This window comes from Trachypithecus francoisi, unplaced genomic scaffold (assembly GCF_009764315.1).
Source record: "Trachypithecus francoisi isolate TF-2019V2 unplaced genomic scaffold, Tfra_2.0 Lachesis_group1, whole genome shotgun sequence".
In the NCBI taxonomy this organism is placed as follows: Eukaryota; Metazoa; Chordata; class Mammalia; order Primates; family Cercopithecidae; genus Trachypithecus; species Trachypithecus francoisi.
The window spans coordinates 12,504,314-12,528,902 of NW_022681454.1; the positions used below are offsets into that span (position 1 = coordinate 12,504,314).

At 52.6% G+C, this 24,589-nt stretch overlaps 1 protein-coding gene and 1 long non-coding RNA gene across 2 annotated transcripts; both read right to left on the bottom strand.

Moving 5' to 3' along the window:
* Window positions 1-3,555: 3,555 nt before the first annotated feature.
* LOC117086294 lies at window positions 3,556-7,611 on the bottom strand. Its single transcript, XR_004438265.1, has 3 exons — window positions 7,395-7,611; window positions 4,417-4,512; window positions 3,556-4,165 (listed from the first exon to the last, which is right to left on the bottom strand). It is a non-coding gene; the product is annotated as an uncharacterized LOC117086294 (long non-coding RNA).
* Window positions 7,612-17,657: 10,046 nt separating this feature from the next.
* Window positions 17,658-21,459, bottom strand: NKX3-2 (NK3 homeobox 2). Its single transcript, XM_033213767.1, has 2 exons — window positions 20,780-21,459; window positions 17,658-19,357 (listed from the first exon to the last, which is right to left on the bottom strand). The coding sequence occupies exons 1-2, from the start codon at window positions 21,243-21,245 to the stop codon at window positions 18,822-18,824; spliced, it is 1,002 nt and encodes a 333-aa protein (XP_033069658.1). The 5' UTR covers window positions 21,246-21,459; the 3' UTR covers window positions 17,658-18,821.
* Between the last annotated feature and the right edge of the window lie 3,130 nt (window positions 21,460-24,589).

Below are 24,589 nucleotides of genomic sequence, written 5' to 3' on the forward strand. Positions count from 1 at the left end.
GAGGGGCGTGGGACACTGGCCTGGCTGCGCGGTACTGCCAGGTGGCCGTCTCAGGATCCTTCTCCGCACCTCTCAATCCCATCCCATCCAAACTACGCCGCGCCTGCGGCCACTAGCCCATTTTATCCCACTGCGCCCCCGTCCCTCCCCGCCGCTGGATTCCACTCCACGGGTGCCGGGGCTATGTCCCTCACCCACCCACTCCACCGGTACTGGCTACTGCAATCTCTACCCGGGCGTCCAGATTCCTGGCCTTGTCCTTTCTTGCTGGAATCATCAATGGGATCGCGCTGCCACCGCCAGGCAGTCCTACACTCCTGGCTAGTGCTCTCGGCCTCCGGCAGCTTGGACATCCCGCGTTTAGGGAATGGAAAGTGTGAAGTCAGTGGTGAGTAATCGGAGCTTAATAGAAATAAAACTAAATCCACATGTTCCTACCTCCAGGCCGAGAACCCTCAGCGTCGAGGAGCCGGGTCTCTAGTGCAATTAGCCCTGTCTCTATGCGGATGTCACAGATGCAGTGCTCTGCTTGGGACAGAAGGACCCGGGAGTTGAAGGCAGGGTGTGTCCGGCTAGAGGCTCTGAGCCACTGTGATCACCGTTTCCCGTTCGAGACACAGAGGGGAACACGCACGCCAACGCGGACTTGGGCCTCTTCCTGGCCTCCTCCCTTTGGAGAGGCCAGGATTAGCTCAGCAATTCCGCTCACTAGCTTCATGCCCTGTAGAAAGAAATGTTCTCTTTGCAAGTTGCTTCACCATCTGTAACAGTAGGATAACAATACCTTCTCTTTCCACAAATATTCAGAGAAGCCTACCAGATATCAGACACCATCCTGGGCCCTGAAACACAGAAGAAGATAGCAGACAGGCCTGGATAGGGACGCGAACTCTCAAGCCAGACACGAGGTTCAAATTCAGGGTCCATCACTTGGTTAGCTGTAGGACCACGGAGAAATCCAGTCCCTGGTACCCTGGCCTGCTCAACTATTAAATAGGAGTGGTAATATAACGACCTCCATAGAATGGACGGGACCAATTATCTAATGGGCATAGATAGCTTGCCATGGTGGGCTGGCCCTATGGAAAGCTCAACAATTGCCGTGGTGTTACCTGGCTTCAGACCGCGCACGTGTCCACCAGTCTTGCTGACAACCTTTCCTTAGGACCAAAGGGAGAAGATGAAGATGTGAAGAACCGAAGGACGAGTCGGCACGCTGGGTACTCTCGCGGAAGCCAACCTTGGGCTCTCCGGAACAGGCCGGGAAAGCTGAAAGCACAGTGATCCCTTTCGCTCACCTAAGACACTGGGTCGCCTCTACGCGCGGGGGCGATTAGTCAGTGAGGTCCGCACTCGGCGCATGAGGTGCTCCAGAACTAACCACCTCCGCAGACGCAGCAGAGCCAGGAGGGGCCGCAGGGGCCTCCAACCGCATGGCTCTTCCCAGCTTTCCCGGACACCGGTGCTGAGCACTGGGGAGCCGGGGAGCAAGCGCCAAGAGGAACTTTTAAATTTAAATTTCCAGGGTAGCCTCAGAGAGGGAGGGAAATTCCAGTAGAAAAGCCCCTTCTGCCTCAGGACGTCATTCGGTAAAATGGACAGAAGCCGCCTCACAAGTGCTTTGAAAGCTTTTCTGGGATGGCTTAAAAATACACCTGAACCTTCTTGTGAATATGTCCCAGAAGGTCCTGTTGACCGCCTCGCCCTTTTTTCAGGCATTTATGATCTGACTTATTATAGGAACTCCCATTTTTCCAGCACTGTGCACCAAGCACATTGCCAACCATTTTACCTGATTTTAATCTCAGTCTACAAAGTAGGTACTAAGCCTGTGGATCTTTCAATACCTGGCAGGCATACAGTAAGTCGTTGGTAAGATGGAATAAGCAATCAGAATTTCTGATCAGGATTGCCTTCCCAGAAGAGACGTTTGTGAACTCCAAATGAATTCTGCCCTTCCGCTGGCATCTTATGAAGGACTAAGAACCAAATGTCCCACTCAATTTCTCAATCTGACTTTAAGGCAGTCTTTCTGCCCCACCCAGAGATCTAGGGAATTACAGTAATTACAATAGGAATGTTAGCATAGCAATTAGCCCTTTAGGAATAGGCTGGGCAGCAAAGGGCAGCTAAAGCTCTGCTCCGCGGCCCAAAGTCCTTCCAGTAGACTACAAGCATACAATCAATCTAAGTCAAGAGCCTATTTTCTCTGCCAGAACAGCTTGAAGACAAGCTTCCAACCATCCCCCAGACCCCAGATTTCTTCCTATAGGGAAATTCCGGAGCCTCCTCTGCTAAGTGGAAATTGTTATCTTCCTTGAACAGGTGGCAGGCAGCTCCCAGAGGCTGTGACTGATGCAAGGCCACCCAGTTAGTGAGTGGTTTTGTCAGTCTTGAACTCAGATTATATCCCTAAAGTCCTTGTCTCTGAGCAATCACACACAATTACCAGAACATTTACTAACGACCTCATCTTTCCCTACACTGGTAATGTCTGTAAAGGCAGCTTACATACCAAGAAGGAATAAGAGCTGACAATAGTGAGCTCTTACTGAATGTCAGGCATAGAGAAAAATGTCATGCATATATATTTTTAAAGCAAACATAAAGCATCCTTTCTGCTGGGTCTGGCTTTAAAAGCTTTACATGTATTTATTTAATCTTCACAACAGCGCCTCATTTTACACAAGAAGAAATGGAGGCACAAAGACATTGTTTATTACTTCAAAATTACCTGACTAATACATGGCAGAGTTAAACTTAGCATCCAGACCTCTGACTGGAGAGGCCTCCCTCCAAACTGCCATTCTAGGCAACATTTAGAACATCTCTCTGCAAGGATCTTCAGGCTCCATGGGCCTTTGGTAGCTTCCATATTTGTTTGCTTGAATCTCAGGCAAATACCTGAGAGGCCTTCCCAGGTGATTTGTGGTGTCTTTGAAAAATAACTAATGTATATTGAGTACTTACTATACACCAGGCACCAGTAATTGAGTACTTGCTATATGCCAGGCATTATTCTAAGCCATTTACAAGTTTAAAGTCATTTAATATTCAGCAAAACCCTGTGGGATAGATTCTATCACTGTCCCCAATTTACAGATGAGTAAACTAAGGCCCAATATCATGCAATCAGTAAAAGGCAGAGTTGGGGTTAACTCTCAGGTTGTCTGGCTGCAGATGATCCTGTGCTGGATGTGAAAATGGAAGTTCCATTTGTTCAGAGGCCTCTGCTTTAATATTCATCATATCTTTTTCTCCCAATTTACATACAGGGATTTCTTTCTTGGAATTTCCCTGCTTATCTAAAGTTTCAAGCAGCCTAAAGAAAACAGCAGAGCCGCTATCTTCAGGCTTGACCTACGTCTTCATATTAGTAAAATGAGCAGCCAAGACAACTCTTGGAGGTTTGAGGCTTGAGACGTGTGTCTGGATCCTGAATAGCAGGAAGACCAGACTTTCCACAGCTTTAGAGCACGTTCTTACAGGTGCCAGTGGTGCAGCTACATGCACTGACGGTTTTTTGCCTATTTTCTAGGAGTTACAAAGCGCATTCACAGACATCCTTGCAAAGTCGCAGAGATGTGTCCACTGCTACTTCAGAGCTGGCTAAGGGGATGAGCCAGACAGGCTTCTACTCTGTCCTAATAATCAAATGTCTTCAACCTCCCTCCGTGGGCACATTCAACTTACTTATGTCTAAAAATATATTGTCAAGATGCTTCTTTTTTTTTTTTTATCAAGGCCAGATTTGGGTGGTGGGGCAGGGTAGGTGTTACCGAGAAGCCAGAAGCATTCGCACTTGCACTGGCTGGTTCACCTTGGCCACATCCTCTCCACATCTCCTCCCTGGGCGTCCCCATAGTCATTGGGTCAGGACCGAATTGGAGGCTTTGGCAGTGACCGCGTGTGATCCACAGTAGACGTCGGAAGGGGGAAGGGGGGTCCTGCGCGGTGGGACCCGCGCGGGGGCAGTGGCGCAGGCGCCAGGAGGAAGATGCAGCACCGAGTCCGGTGCGCCACTGCAGGCGGTGCACGTGTGGTGAAAATGAGGAGATGTCGAGTGAGAGTCACGTCGAATTTCAGACCTTGGCGCATGATTTCTCCTCCATCTCTGTTTCCCTAATGGGCACCTGGTCTCGTTGACCCTAGGAGGTCATCGCTGCTTTTGCACAAGGAGAAGCACTCTGAGACCCGAGCTGTGCCAGCAAACTCAGGGTGGGCTACGCAGGGAGGTCCTGCGGCTTGCCCAAACAGCCTCTCAGCGCTCAATGCTCCCCCACCACCCCCGCATCCCGCCCCCACCCCCACTGGCTCAGGGGTCAGCCGGGACTACAGATAACCTCTGGGGATTCTCCACCAGCCTCCGGAGAGCCGAGGACTTTTGTCCTGCCTCCTTGCCTGACTGGGGCGCACCTGCAGTGTTCCCCCTCCAACCGCTCAGCAGTGGCGCAAGGGCTTCTTCCACTTGCACGGGTGGCGTCTCAGCGAAGGTCCGCGCCCTTCGAGTGCCTGGAAAGGAGCCATATCGAGCATGCAACCATTTTTGGAGTGGGACATTTTTAACCCCTTGTACAGAGGTGGTATCTAAGGTTCTGTGATGTATTCCTAAAAGCAGGGTTAGTAAATTCTGACCTAACTCCACTGGCCCCCGCGTGGAACTTCCTACTCCCCAAGAAAAAAAAAATGCATAGATCTATATTAGGACTTCGAGCTAAATTGTGAGGCCCCGGTAGACCGGGTTACGTCTCTACTTCAGTATCTCAAGAGCTTCGCCCAGAGTCTAGCTTCAAGTGGGTAGAGGATGGGGAAGGGAGCAGAGGAAGTGACCCCCAAAACAACCTACAAAATGTTGGCATGTAGTAGGGTTCGCTGTATCCCCTGGACCTACTAAATTGGGTAACACTGGGGGACACGGATGTAGGAGTCTTAGTTTCGGCTTTCCGTCTGCTAGCCTCAGTTTCCTCGCACCAGAAGTGGCCATAACTATTCACACCTGGTTTGTGTGAATGCCGAAAGGGAGAGGAAGGTGAATTGCACCATCTCGTATTAGCGCTATGATCTTGAGCAAATTACTTACCCTCTCTGTGCCTAAATTTTCTGGCACGTTGTCAATGTTCCGCCGCTACCCCCCTCCACCTCCCCGCAAAAAAAAAAAAAAAAAAAAAAAATTGCCTGGCTTGATGGTTTTGAGGCTTGCAAATAAAAGGAGGGAGCCAGGTCTCCCTTTCCCGGGCTGAAGGACGAAACAGTTTCACCTCCGGGAATAGTTCTGAGCAGAATTTTCTCGCCAGTTACTAGCCCCGAGATCTTGGATAAGCTGCACTCTCCTCTGCCCCTCACTCCCCATCTATAAAACGAGTCGCGGAAGATGCAACAGTCTCTGAGGCCCCGTCCAAGCTCTGGTTTTTGCTCCTTGGTGTAGGGGGCCCTCAGGTCGGAGGAAGGGGTCCAAAGGCTAAAGTCGGGTCCATCCCGTGGACCCCTCCCACTCCACCCGTTTGGGCGCGGCTCGGGGGTGGAAGCCCTGGGCGACAGCACAGCTTCGCTGCGGCGGGTAGGGAGGACCGCCGGGCCCAGAGTTCCCGCCGCCACATATGGTCTGTGGATTTAGGTGTCAAAAACCGGAGAATTAGAAATGGTAATTTTCCGTCATTATGGCTGAAATGCGATCTGTCACAACAACTGGAACATGTCTCCGCGCTAGCAAAAATAATGTTCGTGATTAGGAATCATTACGCACGTCAAGCCGAGTCCATTAAGTTGTAGGGAGAAATTAGCCTTGACGGGCAGAATCAAACTACAAATATACAGGCCTCCCCTTCAGGAGGCCAAGCGGCGGCACTCGGGAGGAGGCGGCTGGAGTCGGTGTTTTCTTAATAGGAAACTGCCCAGAGAATTAATACTCCCTTCTCCGCACCCCTGTGAGATTCTCCCCTCCTCTTCCCACAACCTAGTCCCCACCCTAGGAGTGGGAGGCGGCGCGGAGGCATCGCAAACATTAACTGGAGGCTTTGAAGTTCCACAGGTCCCCCAGGCCAGTTTCCGCCTCACCACTTCCAAGCTGTATGACCCTGCCCAAGTCACTTGACCCTCCTGAACTTTGCCTGCTACTCTGTACAAAAGGTATAATCCCACACACTTCATGGGTTCGCCCCAGGATTCACTGAAAGGTATGGTCAGTGCAAGCACGTGAAAACTGCAGAATCTGTTCGACCTTCTTTCCTTTCCTGGAGCTCCAGCCTCTGCCTCACAATGATGAGGTGGTGGGGACTGCAGTGTGTGTGTGTGTGTGTGGTGTGTATGTGTGTGTGTGTGTGTGTTGGGGCTGAGGCATTGGGGTTGAGTGCCCAGAACTGGGAAACTTGCCAATCAGGCACTGAGCAATGAGGCCAAAATCTCTGAAACTGAGGAGGGTGAACACAGAGCAACTGATGTGCCTTGCTGGGCTTAGTACCCTCCTTCCTATCACCCCAGGTAGGAAGAACGGCGCTGGGTTCTCTGCCCTGCCTGTGAGGCCCACCAGAGCTACCTGCACCCTAGGATCTGCACTGTCACCAAGGAGTGGCACATGGCAAATGAAGCCGGGATTAAAAGCCTTCCCTCTGAGACTGCTGCCCCGGTCTCCACTGGAGACCAAAAAAAAAAAGCCATTTACTATTCACAGCAGGTAGTTTTGGAAAGATCATCTCCCTCTTTTGCAGACGGGAAGGAAAGGAAGAAGAGGCTGAGGAGGGTCTGGAAAGGTAGGTCCCATACAGCCTTGTGTGCCCGATCATCTTTTGAGAGCTTGCTCTGTGCCATGCGCCCACTCCAAAGGGCTTTAACTACATTATCTCCTTTTATCTCCAAGCCAACCTATGCGTCTCCTTATTTCCTGGGGAGAATGAGGGCCCAAGTTTAGGGAACTCGCCCAAGAGCCTGGAAGCTGGGAAGAAGCAAAAGTGGAAGATAAGCCTGGCCCTGCCTCCAAAGCCTGTTCACCACTCTGCCGTTTGGAGCTGCAAAGCTTCAACCCACCAACTCTCCTATCTGACTTTTTCATGGTTCCTACGGGACCTCAAATTCCACCTCTCAAAGAGCTCGGGAAAATGAAATGCGCTAAATGTAAAACATTTAGCTCTGTGCCTGACATAACATTGATGCCCATTTAGTCACTTACTCTCTCCGGGCCTCATTTTTCTCCTCTGTAATTATATGGCACCTTCATCTCTGCCTGGGGAAACCAACGCACGTGTGGCCCGCACTGAGTAGTTTGGAGCCAGACAGACTAGGTTCGAACCCTAGCTCCACCGGAAATAGCTGTGGCCAGGGTAGTGTTGATCCCCAAAGTGGGGCAATGGAAGTTGAGCTGCTGGAAGGAATGAATGAAATAATTCATGGAAAGCACTTACTGCAGGGCAGGAAAGCGATTAGACGCTAAATAAAGCGCTGGTTACCAGGATGCAATGATTGGCCCGCACAGGCTTGAGGTTTGCTGCCCAGGGAAAAGGAGTAGCAGCTCTCAGCCCCTTTCAGCAACTTCTCGGCTTCCCTCACATCTCTGAGCGTTAGTGATCCGGACCTCAGATCCCGTTTCTGAGGGCGCCAGGGTCCTAGGGTGAGGTCCATAGGTGATCCTGCTGCGGGCCTCCGGAAGAGGCTGGGTCGTTAAGAAAGGGGGTGGGGGAAGGAGGAATGGCTAGCACCCAGAGCTGTGGCCTGGCCTCTGCCCCCACCGCCCTGCCTTTGGCAACCAGTGAATCAGTACTGAAACACAGGGACACAGAGGGACAGAGACTAAGTCCAGAATAGCAACGATCAGTCAGGCAGACAGAGAGATAGTGACGCTGTCTCAGGATCCGCATCCACTAAAAGCGCTCTTACAAACATTTGATATTCCAGTGACCTTCCTTCACTGACTCCCAGAATCATCCTGCGCCTCACAGGCGCTAATCCGCAGCATATTTTATTTTTCTTTTGGCACTGCCATTTCTTGTATCCCACTAGACTGTAAACTCCACCAAGCTGGCGGTCTTTCTTCTCTGCATCCTTGGCACAGAATAGGCTTTCAGCTGCTTTTGCTGAATATCTGAGCAACTAAATAAATGAACGAGGAAAGAAAGAAAGAAAGAAAGAAGAAAGAAAGAAGAAAGAAAGAAAGAAAGAAAGAAAGGAGGAGGGAGGGAGGAGGGAGGGAGGGAGGGAGGGAGGGAGGGAGGAAGGAGGAAGGAAGGAAGGAAAGAAGGAAAGAAGGAAGGAAGGAAGGAAGGAAGGAAGGAAAGAAGGAAAGAGGAAAGAAGGAAGGAAGGAAAGAGGAAAGAAGGAAGGAAAGAAGAAAGAAGGAAAGAGGAAAGAAAGGAAGGAAGGAAGGAAGGAAGGAAGGAAGGAAGGAAGGAAGAAAGGAAGAAAGGAGGGAGGGAGGGAGGGAGGGAGGGAGGAAGGAAGGAAGGAAGGAAGGAAGGAAGGAAGGAAAGAAGGAAGAAGGAAAGAAAGGAAGGAAGGAAGGAAGGAAGGAAGGAAGGAAGGAAAGAAGGAAAGAAGGAAAGAAGGAAAGAAGGAAAGAAGGAAAGAAGGAAGAAGGAAGGAAGGAAGGAAGGAAGAAAGGAAGAAAGGAAGAAAGGAAGAAAGAAAGAGAGAAAGAAAGAAGGAAAAGACAAGGATTCCACAACAAAGATTTTTCTATTTAAAGAAATCTCTGTTTACGCATTTCCTAGGAGCTCACTGTTGCGATTTTCCCCTGGCTGGCCACCTTTGAAAGGACAGGACTCCATTTCTCCTTCCTGCATCCTGTGGCTACCTTCCCTATGTGCGCTTGGCTTGAATTCTCCTCAGGCCTGAGCCCTGACAGCAGGGCTCAAGCCTCTTATTAATGAGACGAGTGTATTTAGGAAGTGCCTCACTGTAGGCAGTATTTCATGGAAAACAATTCATAATATAAATCAAATATTAGACATCTTGGGAAAGAATTATTTTTTAAAATTCTTCTGCAGATTCTTTTGGACAGAGGGAATGCCCTGGAAAATGAAGCTCCCCCTCAATACATTGCATTTCTAAACCTTAAAAGCCTATATATTGAATTTATTTTTCAACCACAATTGCAGTTGCGGATGGGATACACATAACCTATTACTTCAAAGAAGGTTTCCAGTGGATGCTGACTTCTCACTGTTTGGGTTGTTGTTATAGTCACTCCACACTTTCTGTCCACCGCTTACTATCTTCGTAAATATATTTTTTAAATGGTACATGTCCTTGTTTAACTCTGCAAAACTTGTTATCAGCTAGGCTACAAGTATTTAGTGGTGCCAGCTACTCAAGGAGCATGTAATTCTTTCACTAGCCCACCTTTGTATTTGTAAATGGGGGTATTTATTTTTTCAGCAAAGTACTGTGAGCTAGGTCTTCAGGAAAGCCTGGCTCCAAATCCACCTTTGTTTCAATGGGAATTTTTCGGGAGGCCACTTTCATTGCCTTCCCTCTTGGAGTATCAAAAAGATGTCAGGCCTGAGTCACTGGGTTCAGCTTTTCCAGATGATTGCTCCTGGACGAGTCATCAGCTTCTTTTGCTTCTCTGACTCTCAGGGAATCAATACTACCTGCCTTCAGATTCAAAAGAAGTGGCAGTGGAGAACCCGTTTTGTGTTTGTTTGTTTGTTTGTTTTTGTTTTTGTTTTGGGTTTTTTTGTTTTTTGTTTTTTTGAGACAGAGTCCGGAGTCTTGCTCTGTCACCAGGCTAGAGTGCAGTGGCGCGATCTCGGCTCACTGCAACCTCACTGCCTCCCAGGTTCAAGTGATTCTCCTGTCTCAGCTTCCTGAAGTAGCTGGGACTATAGGTGCACACCTCCACACCCAGCTAATTTTGGTATTTTTAGTAGAGACGGGGTTTCACCATGTTAGCCAGGGTGGTCTCCATCTCTTGACCTTGTGATTCACTCGCCTAGGCTTCCCAAAGTGCTGGGATTACAGACATGAGCCACTGTGCCCGACTGGAGAATCCATTCTTGAAACATAAAATGCTCCAGGTAGGAATATTTCCTCTGAAAACATTTCAGTGCTTACTACATATCAAACCCCGTGCTGGAAATCCAGAGAGCAAGGGCAATTGCTGTAAAACAACTATCCCAACAAGTAGCACTGCCTTAAGCTCATGATCCCAAGGGGTACAGCGGTCTAAGCCCTGCTCACCTCAACAAGGCATCTGGGAGAAGCTGCTCTGCCAGGACCCCAAGAGGTCTAATACCCTCCCGCACCACCTCTCCTCCCCCTCCTCTACCCTAGCACAGTCCCCACACTCCACTGCCAGCCACAACCTCTCCCAGGGTGTCTTCACACACCCCAGCTGTGACACTGCACCACAGTGTCTTTCTAGTTTTAAAACCATTTTCTAGTATGAACCTGAAACAGGGAGTGTGTTTTCAGGGACCTTGTTTTTCAGTCCTTAGCTGGTCAGGGGAAGTTAATGTGCATTTTAATGCGGTCAAGTATGAAATGATGGCATGTGGGGTTTGCTCACTGCCTAGGCTCCAGGAAAAATTCTGAGGGCTGAGGCCCGAGAGAATTTGACCCAGAAACAAGTCTGGCTCTTGCGCTGGTCCTTTGCCCCCCAGGACCTGCCTCCAGCAGCCCAGAAGAACAAGAATGAGAACTTGGCCAGGCTTGGAGACTGCCAGCTGGTCCTGCCGCCCTCCCCCGCCCCCCCCCCCACCAACTTTGCAAGGGTCTCCAGGCCTTAGAGGGGTAGGTAGGAAAAGGTGTGGTGGAAACAGACATAGATGAAGCTGAAGGATCCTGGCCTTATTTATGTGTTCTTCCAGTATGGTTTGGATGCCAAAAAGCAACAAACCCCGTGCTAGGCGCGGTAGTAAGTGCATGAGGTCCCATCCCTGTATTCTCAGAGGTCCCCAGGCCAGACAGCACCAGAGCCCACTAGGCCCAGGTGATAAGGGCTAGGACCTTGGGACCTACTCAGGAGGGACTCTTAGTTCAAAACTGGGGAGTGGGTGACTCAGTGAAAACCTAAGACCTGCAAATCAGGACCTGAAGGGATGTGGATAACTTGGCCAAGTGAGGTCCTCCCTGCAGCCCGCTCTCTCTCTCTTATCTGCTCTGCCCCCGGACATCTTTTTCTTTCTCACCACCTCTGTGTGGGTGTGTCTCTAGCTTCCTTTCTTGCAGTCCGAGGGTCCAAGAATGCATTGCTCAACTTCTCGGAAAAGAGGAGGGGCAGTGCCCCTGGCCTCCTCCGCAAGGAAGGATTCCTGGAAGCCAGTCACCCTGGTGACAGCTCTGCACGCCGTCCAGGATGCGCACGGAGGACGTCCTGCTGCAGCCTGACATTGGCAGGAATACGCTCGACCCGTGGGTGTGAGCAGGTTTACTACTTGGTTTTTGAATTCCCAAGAGCATCAAATCCATTGGCCCTTTCCAAAAACACAAGCCAAAAGGAAGTAGACCGGGACAAACTCCCGGCCTGCCGATCCCTGGAAACTTCGGGGCAATTCAGGGCCATTTATATGGTCACCCAAGCTCCTTAGCGACTTCGGAACCCAGCAGCCTGGTTATCTCCGATGGCCACAGTCCAGCGTGTGGCGCACAATGAGGCTGGACCACTGGGGGACGCCGAGGTTCCGAGTTGGCATTGTGGGCATTGCCCAGCCACTCCTGCCCGGCTAGGTCCCCGTGCCGAAAGCGGTGGCACCCCAGCGCGCATGTCCTTGTGGGTGTTGGTGCGCAATAACCCCTCTGCCCAGTTCTCCCGCGCCTGCCTGGGAGGCCTTGGTGCGCACAAGGAAAGCCATTCAAAAATGTTAATGAGCTTATTAAAATGAGCGGCTTTATTGGCTCTCGTTTTACAGCCAGCTGCCCACCCTCTCTTTCTGGTGGACCACTGTTGAGAAAGCACATGGGATTTTTTTTTTTTTTTCGTCTTAGGGCGTTTTCATCTAAGGACAGGGGACTCTCCGGCTCTCCGGAGACTAGTGCGGCCACAGAGGAGAGGACTAGCCTCAGGCCTTCTCCCTACCGAGCGCAGTGAATGTGAAGAAGTCCTCCCTGAGGAAAACCTGTACTTTCCAAAACAACTGACCTCTCAGGCCCATGAAGGCTGATGGCGGAGGCCCAAACACAGTGACCTTCCTAGGGAAGTCTGCATGGCAGCAACTTGGGGCGACTCAAATCTTTAAAATAACAACCCCCCGACCCCCACGCGCAAACAAAAATTGTGCTCAGGAAAGACACGACTCAATATTTAAAGTGGAAAGCTTTTGTCCTTTACTCCTTTACAAGCCAGAGGTAAGTCTGAACTCCAACCGTTACTCCGGAGTCTTACAACCTTTTTTTTTTTTTAATGGAGGCCCAGAGAAGAGAAGTTAATTGCCTAAAATTCACCAAGTCAGTGGTACGGCTGCCCCAGGCCTGAGGAGTCCGCTCAGGTCCTCTGGCGGCCTTACTCTAAGTACCTATGGGGTCTTTGAGCCCTATTCGATCACCTCCCACCCTCGATTTGTGCAGGCAGCAGAGAAGCTTCCACATCGTGCATCCTCCCCTAGGCGCAAGGGCACACACCAAGGTCCTAAGGAGAGGGGCTGAGTGTAGCCACAGAAGGGGACCGGGACAGAGATGGAAAGAACTCACCAAAAAGCCCCCTAGGGCCGCAGCACAGAACCCAGCGCCGGATCCTCATGCCGAGAGTTTAAAGCTGCGATTGCAGAAGCGGTGCGGATTAATGCAGGCGCTCCCATGGGGCCAGGAGGGCTGCAGAGACTAGGTGCTCTTGGCTCCGCGGGCGCACAAACCGCGACGGATAGCGGCACCGGGGACTGTGAGCAGGGGCATGGAGTGGGAGGGAAAGCTGATGAGAGCGGGCTTTGAGCCTGGAGAACTCGTCACGCACGTTCACGCAAGCTTGGAGGAAACACGTGAGCTCAGAAGCGAGCTTACCTCGCGGGAGGTTCGAGGGAAGGTGACACTCTCACCCCCACAGCTACCATGTGCTCCCTTTAAACCGTCCATTCCAACAGGAACACAGTGGTGCCATTCGCAGTGGCCACGGATTCCGGGTCGGCCCTGGGTCGGCCAGAAGCCACGCTCCTACCTTTCCCTGCCTGCCTCCAAGCAAAAAGCAGAAACGGCAGGACTCAGGGTGGAGCTCGGGGCTGCAGGACCCTTTGCCCAGTTCTTACATTCCCAAATTGCCCCACATTCAGACTTTTGACGTTTTCTTCATAGGAGGCACAACCTCAGATATATACCCAACATATTGAAAAGAAATGCATGGTTCAACCTATATCCTACACTAGACCACCCCTGCCTGCAGGGACCTGGGAATCAATCTTTTATAAATGTTTTAATAATTTGAACGACCCAATTTATGTTGAATAACTCCTGTATGTGACTACAAAACCCCCAGTTTATTAGGTGATGTAAGCATTTATAACACAACACAATTTTTCTGCAACCCTACTTTGGCATTTCTTCATTTCTAAAACGTATCGGGAGAGCAAAAACTGGCAGAGGCCAGAGTCTCTCGACCATTGAGAGACCCTAAGCTTAGCAACCTACAGGACCCTTGCAATCCCCTGAAGGTCGCAGGAGTTCGAGGCAGATTGCTTTAGGTCAGCCAATCCAGCACTGCCCAGAAGTTCACAATAATAATAACGGCAAAAATAACAATGAGCTCATACCAGTTGTACGGTGTTTGATGGTTTTCAAAATGTTTGCATGCTTTTGTGATCTGGCCACTACAGAACCAAAGCTGGCAGATGCCAGCACAAAAGGACAATCTACCCTGCCACCTGAAATCCTAAAATATGCTTCTGGGCTTTGGACGACCATGACTTGGCTTCTAAATGACCTGTGGCAATGGATACGTTACATCACCTCGTTAAGCCTCCGCTTCCCCATTTGTAAAATGGATGACATGTGCACCGGGCTACAGGGAGCCTCTGAGAACCGGATCCGAACAGGATTCGGAAACGCATCACCTGTAACATTTCAGACAAACGAATGGAGTTGTTTTTGTTGTTCTTCTTATTGTTAAATATTGTTTGGTTGCTCCTCCGGCCCTCCCTCGGATTAGAAGCCTCTGCTGCTGCTTCCTTCGAGGCTATGGTCCCGCCTTCACCCATCGCGGTGGCTTCTGCAGCAGCTGTGGGCCCAGAACGCATACAACCAGCGGCCCAGCTACCTGCCTTGAGCGTTTTCCGACTTACAAAGCGCCATCAAGCATTTGGAGTCTCTTGGAGTCCCCATGAAGGTCTGTGCGGTTGCCAAGTAAGGTGGCTGGCATGCTAAAGTGAGTGGCCTGCAAGGTTGAAGCCCTTCAGTAAGCAGGCAGCTGTCTGGGCCCTTGCGTGGATCTGCCTCACTTCTGAGAAAGAGTGCTGCCCAAACGCCCCTTGTCCTCCTTTGGGTCCAGGAGCTCCTTCGACAGTTCCCCGGTTTAGGAGAACTGTCTGATTCTCTCTATTGTTCATGTTCCCGCTGCAGCGCAGGAGCCTTTCTGTAAAGCGAGTGAAACTTCGTGAACTTTGCGTTGAGAAAGCCAGATTCCCAAACACGTACTGAAATGTTTGTAGAGAAGAGTGGATTGTTGGCCTGGCTGGTGCTGAGCTCCAGCGGCCGGTTAGGGAGTCAGAGCGCCAGAACCTCCGCTTGGCAGGACTTCTGAAGACCCGGGATGAGGTTCTGCCTCTATAGGATGCTCAGCGTGCCATTGCCGGGGTCTGCTCCAGAGCGCTTCCCTGAGAGGAAACCAGGAGCCGGCATTCAGCACACTCCCCACTCCTCAAAAGCCCCCAGATGTCACCCTTCCACGGGCCCAGTTTCTCAGGGTTCTGGGTACTGACGTGGCTGAGCCCCAATTCAGAGGGCAGGCACTCGTGTTTGAGCCCGATTACAACCTTCTGGAATGATGTTTCACTGTCCCCCTGTCCCCTTTCGCAGCGTGGGGGAGGAGTGAGGGTGCTGGGATTCGTTGCAGCCTGGAAGCCATTTATTTTCTAAAGTGGAATCCAGTCTCAACTCCCCCTGCTCATCTAAGATCCTCTCTGGGGAGCCAAGCGCCTCTCACACCTAATCTCTTGCAATGAGACGCAGTTTGGGACCAGCCAGGTCTCTCTCTCTTTCTTTATTTCTCTTTCTTTATTTCTCTTCCTTCCTTCCTTCCTTCCTTCCTTCCTTCCTTCCTTCCTTCCTTCCTTCCTTTCTCTCTCTCTTTCTTTCTCTCTCTTTCTTTCTTTCTCTTTTCCTTCCTTCCTTCTTCCTTCCTTCCTTCCTTCCTTCCTTCCTTCCTCCCTTCCTCTTTCTTTCTTTCTTTTTTCTTTCACACACGCATGCGCACACACATACACACACGCAGACCCACCAGCCACATTTGGTGGCTGGTTGATCCCAAATTTGCTGCTGAGAGTAAGATTTGTGGGCTCGGCCTGAATCCTTGGGACCAATTTCAGTGCAAGTCACATGGTGTTCCGCCCCCTTACCAGCCATTCCCCTTACCGCGGTTTACCCATCCATAGAGTGGGTGGATCTAATTCGAAAATCCTCAAGGCCAGTTTTAAGATTCGCTAAGCGCCAAAGGGACTGAGAGCGACGAAGAGGCCGAAGGTTCATTGGGCCCAGTCGGTAGTTGCTACTGCTCCGGTAACCAGGCCCAGAGAAGGCAGAGAGGGTTCAGCGCAGCCCAGGGATGCAGGCAGTGGGTGAACAGAGATACCCTCGAGTAGGGAGCAGGACTGTTCTTCATCTTTCCAACAAAAAAAGAGAAAAGAAAAGAAAAAGAAAAAAGAGAGAAAGGCGGAGAGAGGATAGAGGAGAAAGAAAAGAAAAGGAAGAAAGTAATACTGCAAATTTTCAACGGGAGCCGCGTCTGTGGCAGAAGACCCAAGTAAAGACATCGGTCTGGGTCGCAAAATGCGGCCAGAACTCCTGGGAGGACAGGCTGGACCCAGAGGCCGCCTCCAGCTCCCAGAATCAGACCTCAGGGCATTCTCGCCAAGGCAAACTGCGGGACAGCTTGGAGGGAAACTGCCATAATCCGGATGAAACTGAATTCATTTGAGTCATATTCCCCCGGGCAGCCGGAGCCAGCCCGCGGAGCTGGCCCAGGCAGGGGGCCCGAGAGTGGGAGAGAAAGGGAAGGGGCGCCCGGGTCCGCAGGGTAGGTGGAGTATGCGGTGGAAGATGGAGCTGCCAGGGGTGCGACCCGGACCTCAGTGCCTTTTCCTACTCGAAAGAAACTTCCTGGTTCTTTCACCACCCAATCGGCAAAGATGGAGAACAAACTACCCTGTTAAGACGCAGCAACAAGCAACTGCCTTTTCGGAAAGGGAGAAAATCCCTCCTCCTAAAAAAACCCCTCAGTAAGTAGTGATCCCTGGGGACAAGAAGGGAGGAGATTCTAGCATTATCGGAAATGTTCCAACTCTACAAGAAAAACACAGTCATGATGAATTGTACAATTAAAATAGAATTGTAAAGTATTAAAGACACGAGATGATTGCAAGAACCATATGGAAGGTAGTTGGACTTGAGTGGGGGACCGGGTGGGAGTGTGCATATCACAAGGGCCTTCGCCTCTCCCTTTACATTTTGCTGTTTCCGGAAGCGGGGATAATTTTGTAAAACGCTTGTCACCAAGCTCCTCCCGGGCTGGATCGAGGGCTTGCGGGACCCCAGGCCAAGGTCTTTAGGGTACCAAAGCTTGGAGGCCCGAGGGCTGGGAAAAGTCGCGGCTGCCCTGGAGAGCTAATGGACCTTTCGGCCCCAGGTGAAATTGAAAGAAGCCTCGGCACGGGTTTTGGTGTTTGCCGGCTCGGGTCCGGCGGACTGGAGGCCTCAACGCCCGCACTGTGGCATTAACTCTTCCTTGCTCGCCGGGAACTCAGCTTGAGCTGCTAGTGAAGGTGAGCATTTAGCTCCAGTGAATCCGTAGCATTCTGGGGAGTCTGGGAACGCCAGCTGCGTATTATCATCTGTAAAATGGGGTAATAAATAATGGTGCCCTGCCCATTCTCTGCTCCCCGGATAGGCTTCGGTGCGGATCAAATGACGCCCTTTTGTTTAGTGCGGGGAAGCGCTCTGAAACCTTGTACAGCCCCAATTGCACCCGTCCGAGGAAAACACTCAAGTGACCCTTCTCCAAGAGACAGGTTATTCACGCCTGGTTTGCAACGAATCGCTTCAGAATTTTAGCAGGATTTTTCACTAAACCACTCTTGAAACTAAAGACTAGATAACGTAGAGAAACCCTCCTAAAATCGAAAGCAGAGAGAGAACAACAGGGTGGGGTGGGCTGAGGGGAGGTGAAAGGGTTGGTACATTGGGATGGGGGATGGACATTGGCTGGGGGTTCAACCACGGACTCTTACTAGGCTCTGAAACCAATGGTCACGGGGCAGTTGGGGAGAAATCCTAGGAATTTGTTCCCGATTTCAGTGGGATTCCTCCATGACTCCTACAAAGTCCCGGAAGCCATGATTTCTCTGAGCTGCCCAGGTTTATACCCTGCCTGAGGAGTAGGTGGGCAGCAGAGCTGCTCTCAGGAGAGACTAAGCATCCTTGTCCAAGACCCAAAAGAGGTTGGAAAAAGCCCCAGCTATTTCCAGCCTGCAGTAATACTGGTTCCCCCAAAGTCGCAAAGAGACAGTTTCAGAGAAAACACGGCGTCCAGGAGGGCATGTTAAACTAAAAGTTTATAAATTAAAGAAAAAATACAGCGAATAGAGCTTCCAAACTTCACAAATCTTTTTACAGTTAATACTCTAATTGAGTGCACAGTGCCATTAAGGAGGCGAAAAGCGGCGAGGTTGACAAGACAGGTGGGATCTCCTGTTTAAGGGTAAGTGAGGGGCTGATAGGGGAGTCCCGGGCCAGAGCACAGGAGTCGCAGAGGGCGGAAGGTAGAGACTGAGGGCCAGGCAGCGGCACTGCGGTGGGTGCCGTGGAAAGGCTGGCCAGGGGTATTCACATTGAGTACAAAAATAAACGTCATTTGAATACAAACAACTGAAAAGTGCTACACGTCTTAACCTCCTTTAAACAAATAAAAAGAAATGAAGGGAAGTTTCCGCAGAGGGCTGTCTGGGTGTGCCCTCTCCTCCTTCCAGGGCTCCCAGGCGCTTCCTGCTTGTGCAGGTACCTGGACTCCAGAGAGGGAAGATGTGGAGACCCACGGCTTGCACCACACTCGGAGGCCCCCTTCCTTACATTCAGCACCCCAATTGGGCGCCCCCACCCTAGCTCTGACACAGGGGAGGGGTGGAGCAGAGGGCCTGAAAACCCAGTCCTTCACTTTTCAAATCAACCCCTGGCCTGGTGCTGCCTGGGACTGCCAGGGTTTCGCACCCTTTGGTTACAAATGCAATTTCCAAAAATAAAAGATATGTAGATACACATAGATTGGTAGCATGGATACCATGAACTAGTGTGGCCTAGTGCAGAAAGCTCCCAGCAGGCCGAAAATTCTGAGGATTCAGGCTATGTGGTCTCCAGGAGTTCCCGCTTAGGGAAAACCCCACCCCCAGGCAGATACAATTCGAATCCAAATTCAACTCCAACACTGTCGTGATAATAAATAGAGCCCAGGGGCTTCCAGGCAGGTGAGCTATCAGGGCCCCTAGGCCATAGGGTGCCTCTGTTCAAATTAGTAAAAGGCGCCCCCTCGGGGCAGACTCAGCCCAGCTGCCAGGGGACAAGTCCTGGCTAACGGGAGCTGGAGCTGGGTTTCACCTCCAGGTGCCTCCTTGGCGGGGCGCCCCGTGCAGGCTACAGCCTACAGCTGTCAGCGGCGGTCCGGAGCCGGGGCGCGGGAATCACTCGCTGCTTCAGCCCAGGCCGGTTCACTGGGTGCCTGCGGCAGCCGTGCAGGTGGAGAGCGCCCAGCCTGGGAGGCAGTAGTAGGGGTAATAGTAGGAGGGCTGCAGTGGCAGAAGCGAGGGTGGCCGCAGCACTTCGCCGGGCAGGTATTGTCTCTGGTCGTCGCGCACCAGCACCTTTACCGCCACCTTCTTGGCGGCGGGCGCCGAGGCCAGCAGGTCGGCGGCCATCTGCCGGCGCTTGGTCTTGTAGCGACGGTTCTGGAACCAGATTTTCACCTGCGTCTCGGTGAGCTTCAGCGACGCGGCCAGGTCGGCGCGCTCGGGCCCGGACAGGTAGCGCTGGTGGTTAAAGCGGCGCTCCAGCTCGAAGACCTGCGCGTGGGAGAAGGCGGCCCGCGACCTCTTCTTGCGTGGCTTGGGCGCCGCCGGCTCCTCCTCCTCCTCCGCGACGCCTGCCGGCCCGCTGCCGCCCCCGCCGCCGGCCCCGCTGCACAGCGCGGACCTGTGTGCACCTCTGGGGCCAACACCGTCGTCCTCGGTCCTTGGGCTGCGGTCGCCTGCGGACCCCGGTGGGAACAGAAACAAGAGACTGTCAGCGCCACAGACGAGGTGAGGCCAGGCCTGAACTGCAGGGGTCACGGGGGTGGGGCGGAAATACACTTTGATCCCACTCAAGCGGAGCCGAGGTCTGGGAGGCCCTGCGCCCGGGAGACCAGTCTTAGAATCTTGCCCCACTGGGTATCCCATCTAGGCCTCTTCTGGGGAGGGCGGCGGACTCAGTCGCTGTGTCAACGCTGTGATGTCGAGACCTGCTCTCCACCCTCTCTGGGTCCTAGGCTCCCCTCAGTAACTTGGGGCACTAGACCCGAGCATCTGCGAAAGCCCTCCCGGCTCTCAGCGCTGAGCATTGGGGTTCTAGACTGCATTTCCGTCTCTCTGCTTGGGTTCACGAGCCTCTCCACGCTCAGTTCACACGCACACACGGGCATGTCATCGCAGCACACACTTGTCTGGTGCAGGTAAGGGAAGGTGGAGGCGGATACTGGGGCCAAAGGTATTTAGAATCTTTCACCCTCAGCCGCCTGGGATTGCTGTGAGGGACATGGAAACAGGCTGAGCCAAGGCCTTAGATGAGAGGATGGACTGGAGAGTAAAGAGAGAGGATTGCCACTGCCTCGAGTTTTTGGACCCTGATCCCACACCAGCTTCTCGGTCTCGTACCCACCCCTCCGAAGAACTCCAGCGGAAAGGTCCAGCTCCCCCCTGTGCTTGAGGCCTACAGAAGCTTGTACCCAACTAGTGCGGACATCCAGGTCTTCCAGACCACAGGACAGGCCAGGCCACGGCTGAGGAGGCCTCTCTCCTGCCTCCGTGATGAACTATAGTCCCACTCCGGGATCCTCGGCCTAGGGCTGCTCTCCCAGACCTGGGGTCTGAGAAAGCCAAACCAGCCGTTTCTCCAAAGCTCTAATTCTGCAAATTCTCAGCTCTGGCCCACTCGGAGGTGTTCTTCACCACCTATCCACCTACTGTGGGGCCCGGCCCTGGGACCTCAAACTGGCAGGGTCTCTGGTCCAGAGCTAGGGCACTGGCTACTTGAGGTCTCTGCAGCCCTCACTTCTCCGCTTCCCTGATTTTGGGGATTTGGGGACAGACACGGCAGAAAGCACTGGTGACGAACTCAAAGACTCCCGACCGCAGGGGTCAGCGGTTCTCCCAACCCAGTCTAATGCACATTGGCCCAGGACTTCTCAGGCCTCGCCCCAGGATGCCGGGTTCTGAGGAGCTACTCCGGTCTCTCGCCGGCTCAGTTCCCGAAGTGGCAGAACAGCTCGCGCCAGAGCGCAGAACTTCGGGACTTGGCCAGCCTCCGAGCCCCAGGGCGCAGGGTGCTCACAGCCGACCACCCCACTCGGCGTGGTTGCCCTCCGCGTCCATCCCCTCAGCCCGGCCCCCATCCCCGCGAAGCCGCAGCAGACCTGAGACGCTGGCGGACATCTCGCTGTCGCTCCGGCCCGCGGCTTCCTCCTCTAGGTCTTTGGAAGCGGCCAACTCACAGACTGGCTGGCCGAGGCTCAAGGATCCCCCCGCGAGGCCGGCCCCGCTGGCCCCTGGCGCGTCAGGGAAGCGCCGCCTGCTCTCGTTCTCCTCGCTGAGCGCGGAGTCCGAGTCCCAGCCTTCCGGGCTCTCCGCAGTCCGCCCTGCAGCTGTTCTGGTACCGGCAGGAGACGCCAGCAGAGAGTCCTCGGCGCCCCCCAGCGCGCCCGCGTCCCTCTCCCCAAAGAGCCGCCAACAGCAGACAGCGGGCGCCGCGGCCACCGACACCGCTGTGCCCCCGGACGCCGGGCGCCCCTCTGGCGCGGCCAGCCCGCCGCGCTCCTCTTTTTTGTTGAGGATCGCCTGGATGGAGAAGGGCGTCAAGGTGTTGGCGCCGCGCACAGCCATCTGCGCCGCGGGCCGGAGCAGCCGCCGGGGCGGGCAGCTGGGGCGCCGAGCAGCTCCGAGCCGGACAGGAGCGCCGGCGGCCGCAGCGCAAGTGAGCCGGGTGTGCGAGGCCGCCACCGCCCACTCCTGCGCGGCCCAGCAGCCCCCGCCCCACTCCGTCCCAGGATCTGCACCGACCCTCACCCCCACCTTAGAGGCCCACCCCACCCGGAGACCCCCTCCCCCCGAATCCAGAGCCAGACGCTCTCCTTTCGCAGCTCAGCTGGATTATCTCATCGCTTCTCGCCCTTAGGGGCGGGCCGGGGTCTGCCCCCTCGGGGGACGTGAAGGAGGATTGGCGGGGGCCCCTCCGTGGCAGCAGTCCCCTCCCGAGCGCCGCCGGGGCGCACGGCCCGAGTCACTTTTTCTTTGCGCGTCTGTCCCTTCCTCGCCTGCAGGATTTCTCTCCTGGCCCGTCCTCCCCTTCCCTGCTGGGCAGGCTCTTCCGGAGCCCACCCCCGGCGGCGGCGGCGGCCGCGGCCGCTGGATTCCGAGAGGCGCGGGGCACCTTTTTACCCCCTGCCCTGGTTTTATCTGTTTCTTTTCTCTTTCCTTCCCTTGCGTTCCACTGTACCACCCCCTCCCGCCCGGGTGTCATTCCTCACTGCTGAGTGACAGCCTCAGGCCACACCCCTCCACTGGGCTGTCCCGGGCGCTCCCGGCCGTCCATTGGTTGGCTCCAGTTGGGCGACGTTGACTTTAACAGACAAAACTGGGCACGTTGCGCCGCTAAAGACAGGGTCTGACTTAACCCCTTCTCTCCTAAGCCTGGTCCTCGAAGCACCCTTCAGCAACAAGGAGGCTCATCCACCCCAAACCACGTTTCTTACCTCTGCAGATGTATCCACCTATTCCAGCGCTTTAATAGAACACTGATACTAAGTTGAGTCAAATCTGCGGAGAAAATCCAAGATAATGCAGTTCCATAAATCATGCTCGTAGTTTCTGTTCTCTAGGAGGGATTATAAACATGAAGAACAAAAATGCATCTTTTTTTCTCTCTACAGTTTCGCCGCTTCCTCACTGCTAACGTTCTTTGCTGAAATGATCAGTTAATTAAGATCACTCTAGAAATATTTTTCTTTCCTCGCCGTCTTTGATTTGATTCGATTTTTATAGAGGAATTAGAAAAAAAGGTATAATTAGAACTAAAGTCAGGAGAAGAATTGAAAGGCATTTATGGGAGAATTTCTGTAAATTTTATGGTCGTTTCCCTGGCAGATCAATTTTGAATTTAACTGGAGTTGGTTAAGTTTTGCATCAGGAAGAAAAATAAATTCAGTTTTTAAAAAATATCTCTTGTGAGTTGAGTAAAATTATAAATAGGTATCTTTGTTTGCTTAAAATTATACCTTGGAATTACCATAAAGTGATCCAGAAGTGACAACACTTTTTGCTCTTTAAGAAATGAAAAAATGCATTGTATTATGTAATAGTAGGAACCAAGCTAAGAAATATAGATATTGTGGGTATATAAGAATATTTTTAAACGTGTTATTCCTTTTTTAATGTAAAATTTGCTCAATTAACGTACTTCACTGTTTTCCATAAACTTTCACAGAGAGTTAACACTAAATACACAAACTTGAACCATTAAATACACTTAAAGGACTATGATTTTAATTTAATAAATTGCTAGGGTTGGTAGTTTTGGTGTCATTAAAATAAATAACATTTCTCCTTGTTGCTTGCTTTTTGGTTGTTCTTTTTCTGCACCGCAGAAGGAAATACACCCACAATTCATAGTTTTCAGCCTCAGAACGAGGTTTTGCAGCGTCTATAGTTTCCAACATTTCGGCTACACGATGCTTTCTTGCTTTGTGCAAACCTTGTAGGGTACCTGGGAAAAAACATCCACTTGAGGTCATTGCCCTTTACAGCTCTTTATAATTACATCAGTTTTCAAGGAACGCCGTTTAAATTTGCTGTCAGTGCTCAGCAAGTGTAAGGACGCAGAGTGGAACACAGCAGAATGCTTACAGTCTTTCAAAAACAGTGTATCCTCTCCGCTCCCGCTGTATTATTTAAATTACCGTTCTCCTCACTTCAGGCAGGGATGTTGGGAATTATAAATAGTGAGGAGATTGACACCGGTTGCCTGGAAGGTAGGGGACGGGCAGGTATGGGTTTGGTGTCCCTCACAGCTATCGCTTTGTAGGTTTAGGACTTGGTGCTGACAAATAAGGGAGTGAGATCCAAACATAAAGGCAGGCAGAGATGTTTGGGGGCTGAATGACCGAATACTATGGTAGGTTTGGGGCTACGTAAAGACTTGCTTGAAAACATCTACCATTTAGTTGCGAATCCCTCCCCTCTTCCCTTTGATTAGATGTTTAAAAAGAAACCCAAATCACAGTTAGACATGCTCCTGCCACAGGCTTGGGCAGAAGTTTTCAAAGCATGAAAAGATGTGGTTCGGCGATTTTGAGTTGTCGGGTATTTTTGTGTCCTAGGAGTGTGAGAAAAGGGGCTACGTCCGCGTCTTCCGGAGGCGCACAGCAAGGGAGTCTCCTGGTGTCATCTCGGGCCACTACGGCGGCGCTCACTCGATCATTAGGTCTGTGGGTGACTGTAGGCAAGGGCGGGAGTTGGGTGCTTGGCACGGAGGGTGAACTCGCGAGTGTTGAGCTGCAACTAGAAGCTGCTCCTAGTAAGGGGTCGGGTGGAGAGGAAAAGAGTATGGGGGAAGGGAGGTGGTTGGATGCCCAGAGATATCCCGGCGTAACTACGGAGTCGGAGTCCAGGCCCACAAGTGGAGGTGTGTGGCGAAGGCGCAGCAGGCCTGCGCCTGTCGGAGGACCGCAGATCTGGACGTGACCGCGCGGGCGTGCCTGGGTCCCGCTTCGTGCCCATTGAGGGCGACTTCCTTCGAGCTCAGCTGTGAGCTCCAGGAACTCTGCAACCTCCCGACTGGCGCCACGCTCCAGCCTGGGCCGGCCCGGGGGTTGGCGGAGCTGCGCGGCCCGGCGGGGCGAACCGCGAGGCTTTCGAGAGGCACCGGACTCGCTGGGCGTCCGCGCCTCTCTACCCCACCGCAACCCCTCTGCGCCCCCGAGCCCATTTTTTACTAGTCTTCTGCCTCTCTTCCTTTTCCTTCTCTCCCCTCCTCCTCCACATCTTTCTCTTCTTACGCCTCCTGCTCCTCTTTCGTAGTTTGGATCCTACGGGCCCCCTATGCGCCGCGCCCTCGGGTCCCCGGAACAGCCCGGGCTGGGGGTGCTGCTGCGCGGTGAGACTTCCGCGGGCGGCGGGTGGAGAGCGGGACTAGACTGCGAAAGCCAAGGGGGCGGGGAAGGGGAAGCCCC

Coding starts and splice junctions, on each gene's coding strand:
- NKX3-2 (XM_033213767.1), bottom strand. CDS start 21,245: ATGGCTGTGCGCGGCGCCAACACCTTGACGCCCTTCTCCATCCAGGCG. Junction 19,358..20,779: donor GATGTCCGCCAGCGTCTCAG/GTCTGCTGCGGC, acceptor CGGGGTCCGCAG/GCGACCGCAGCCCAAGGACC.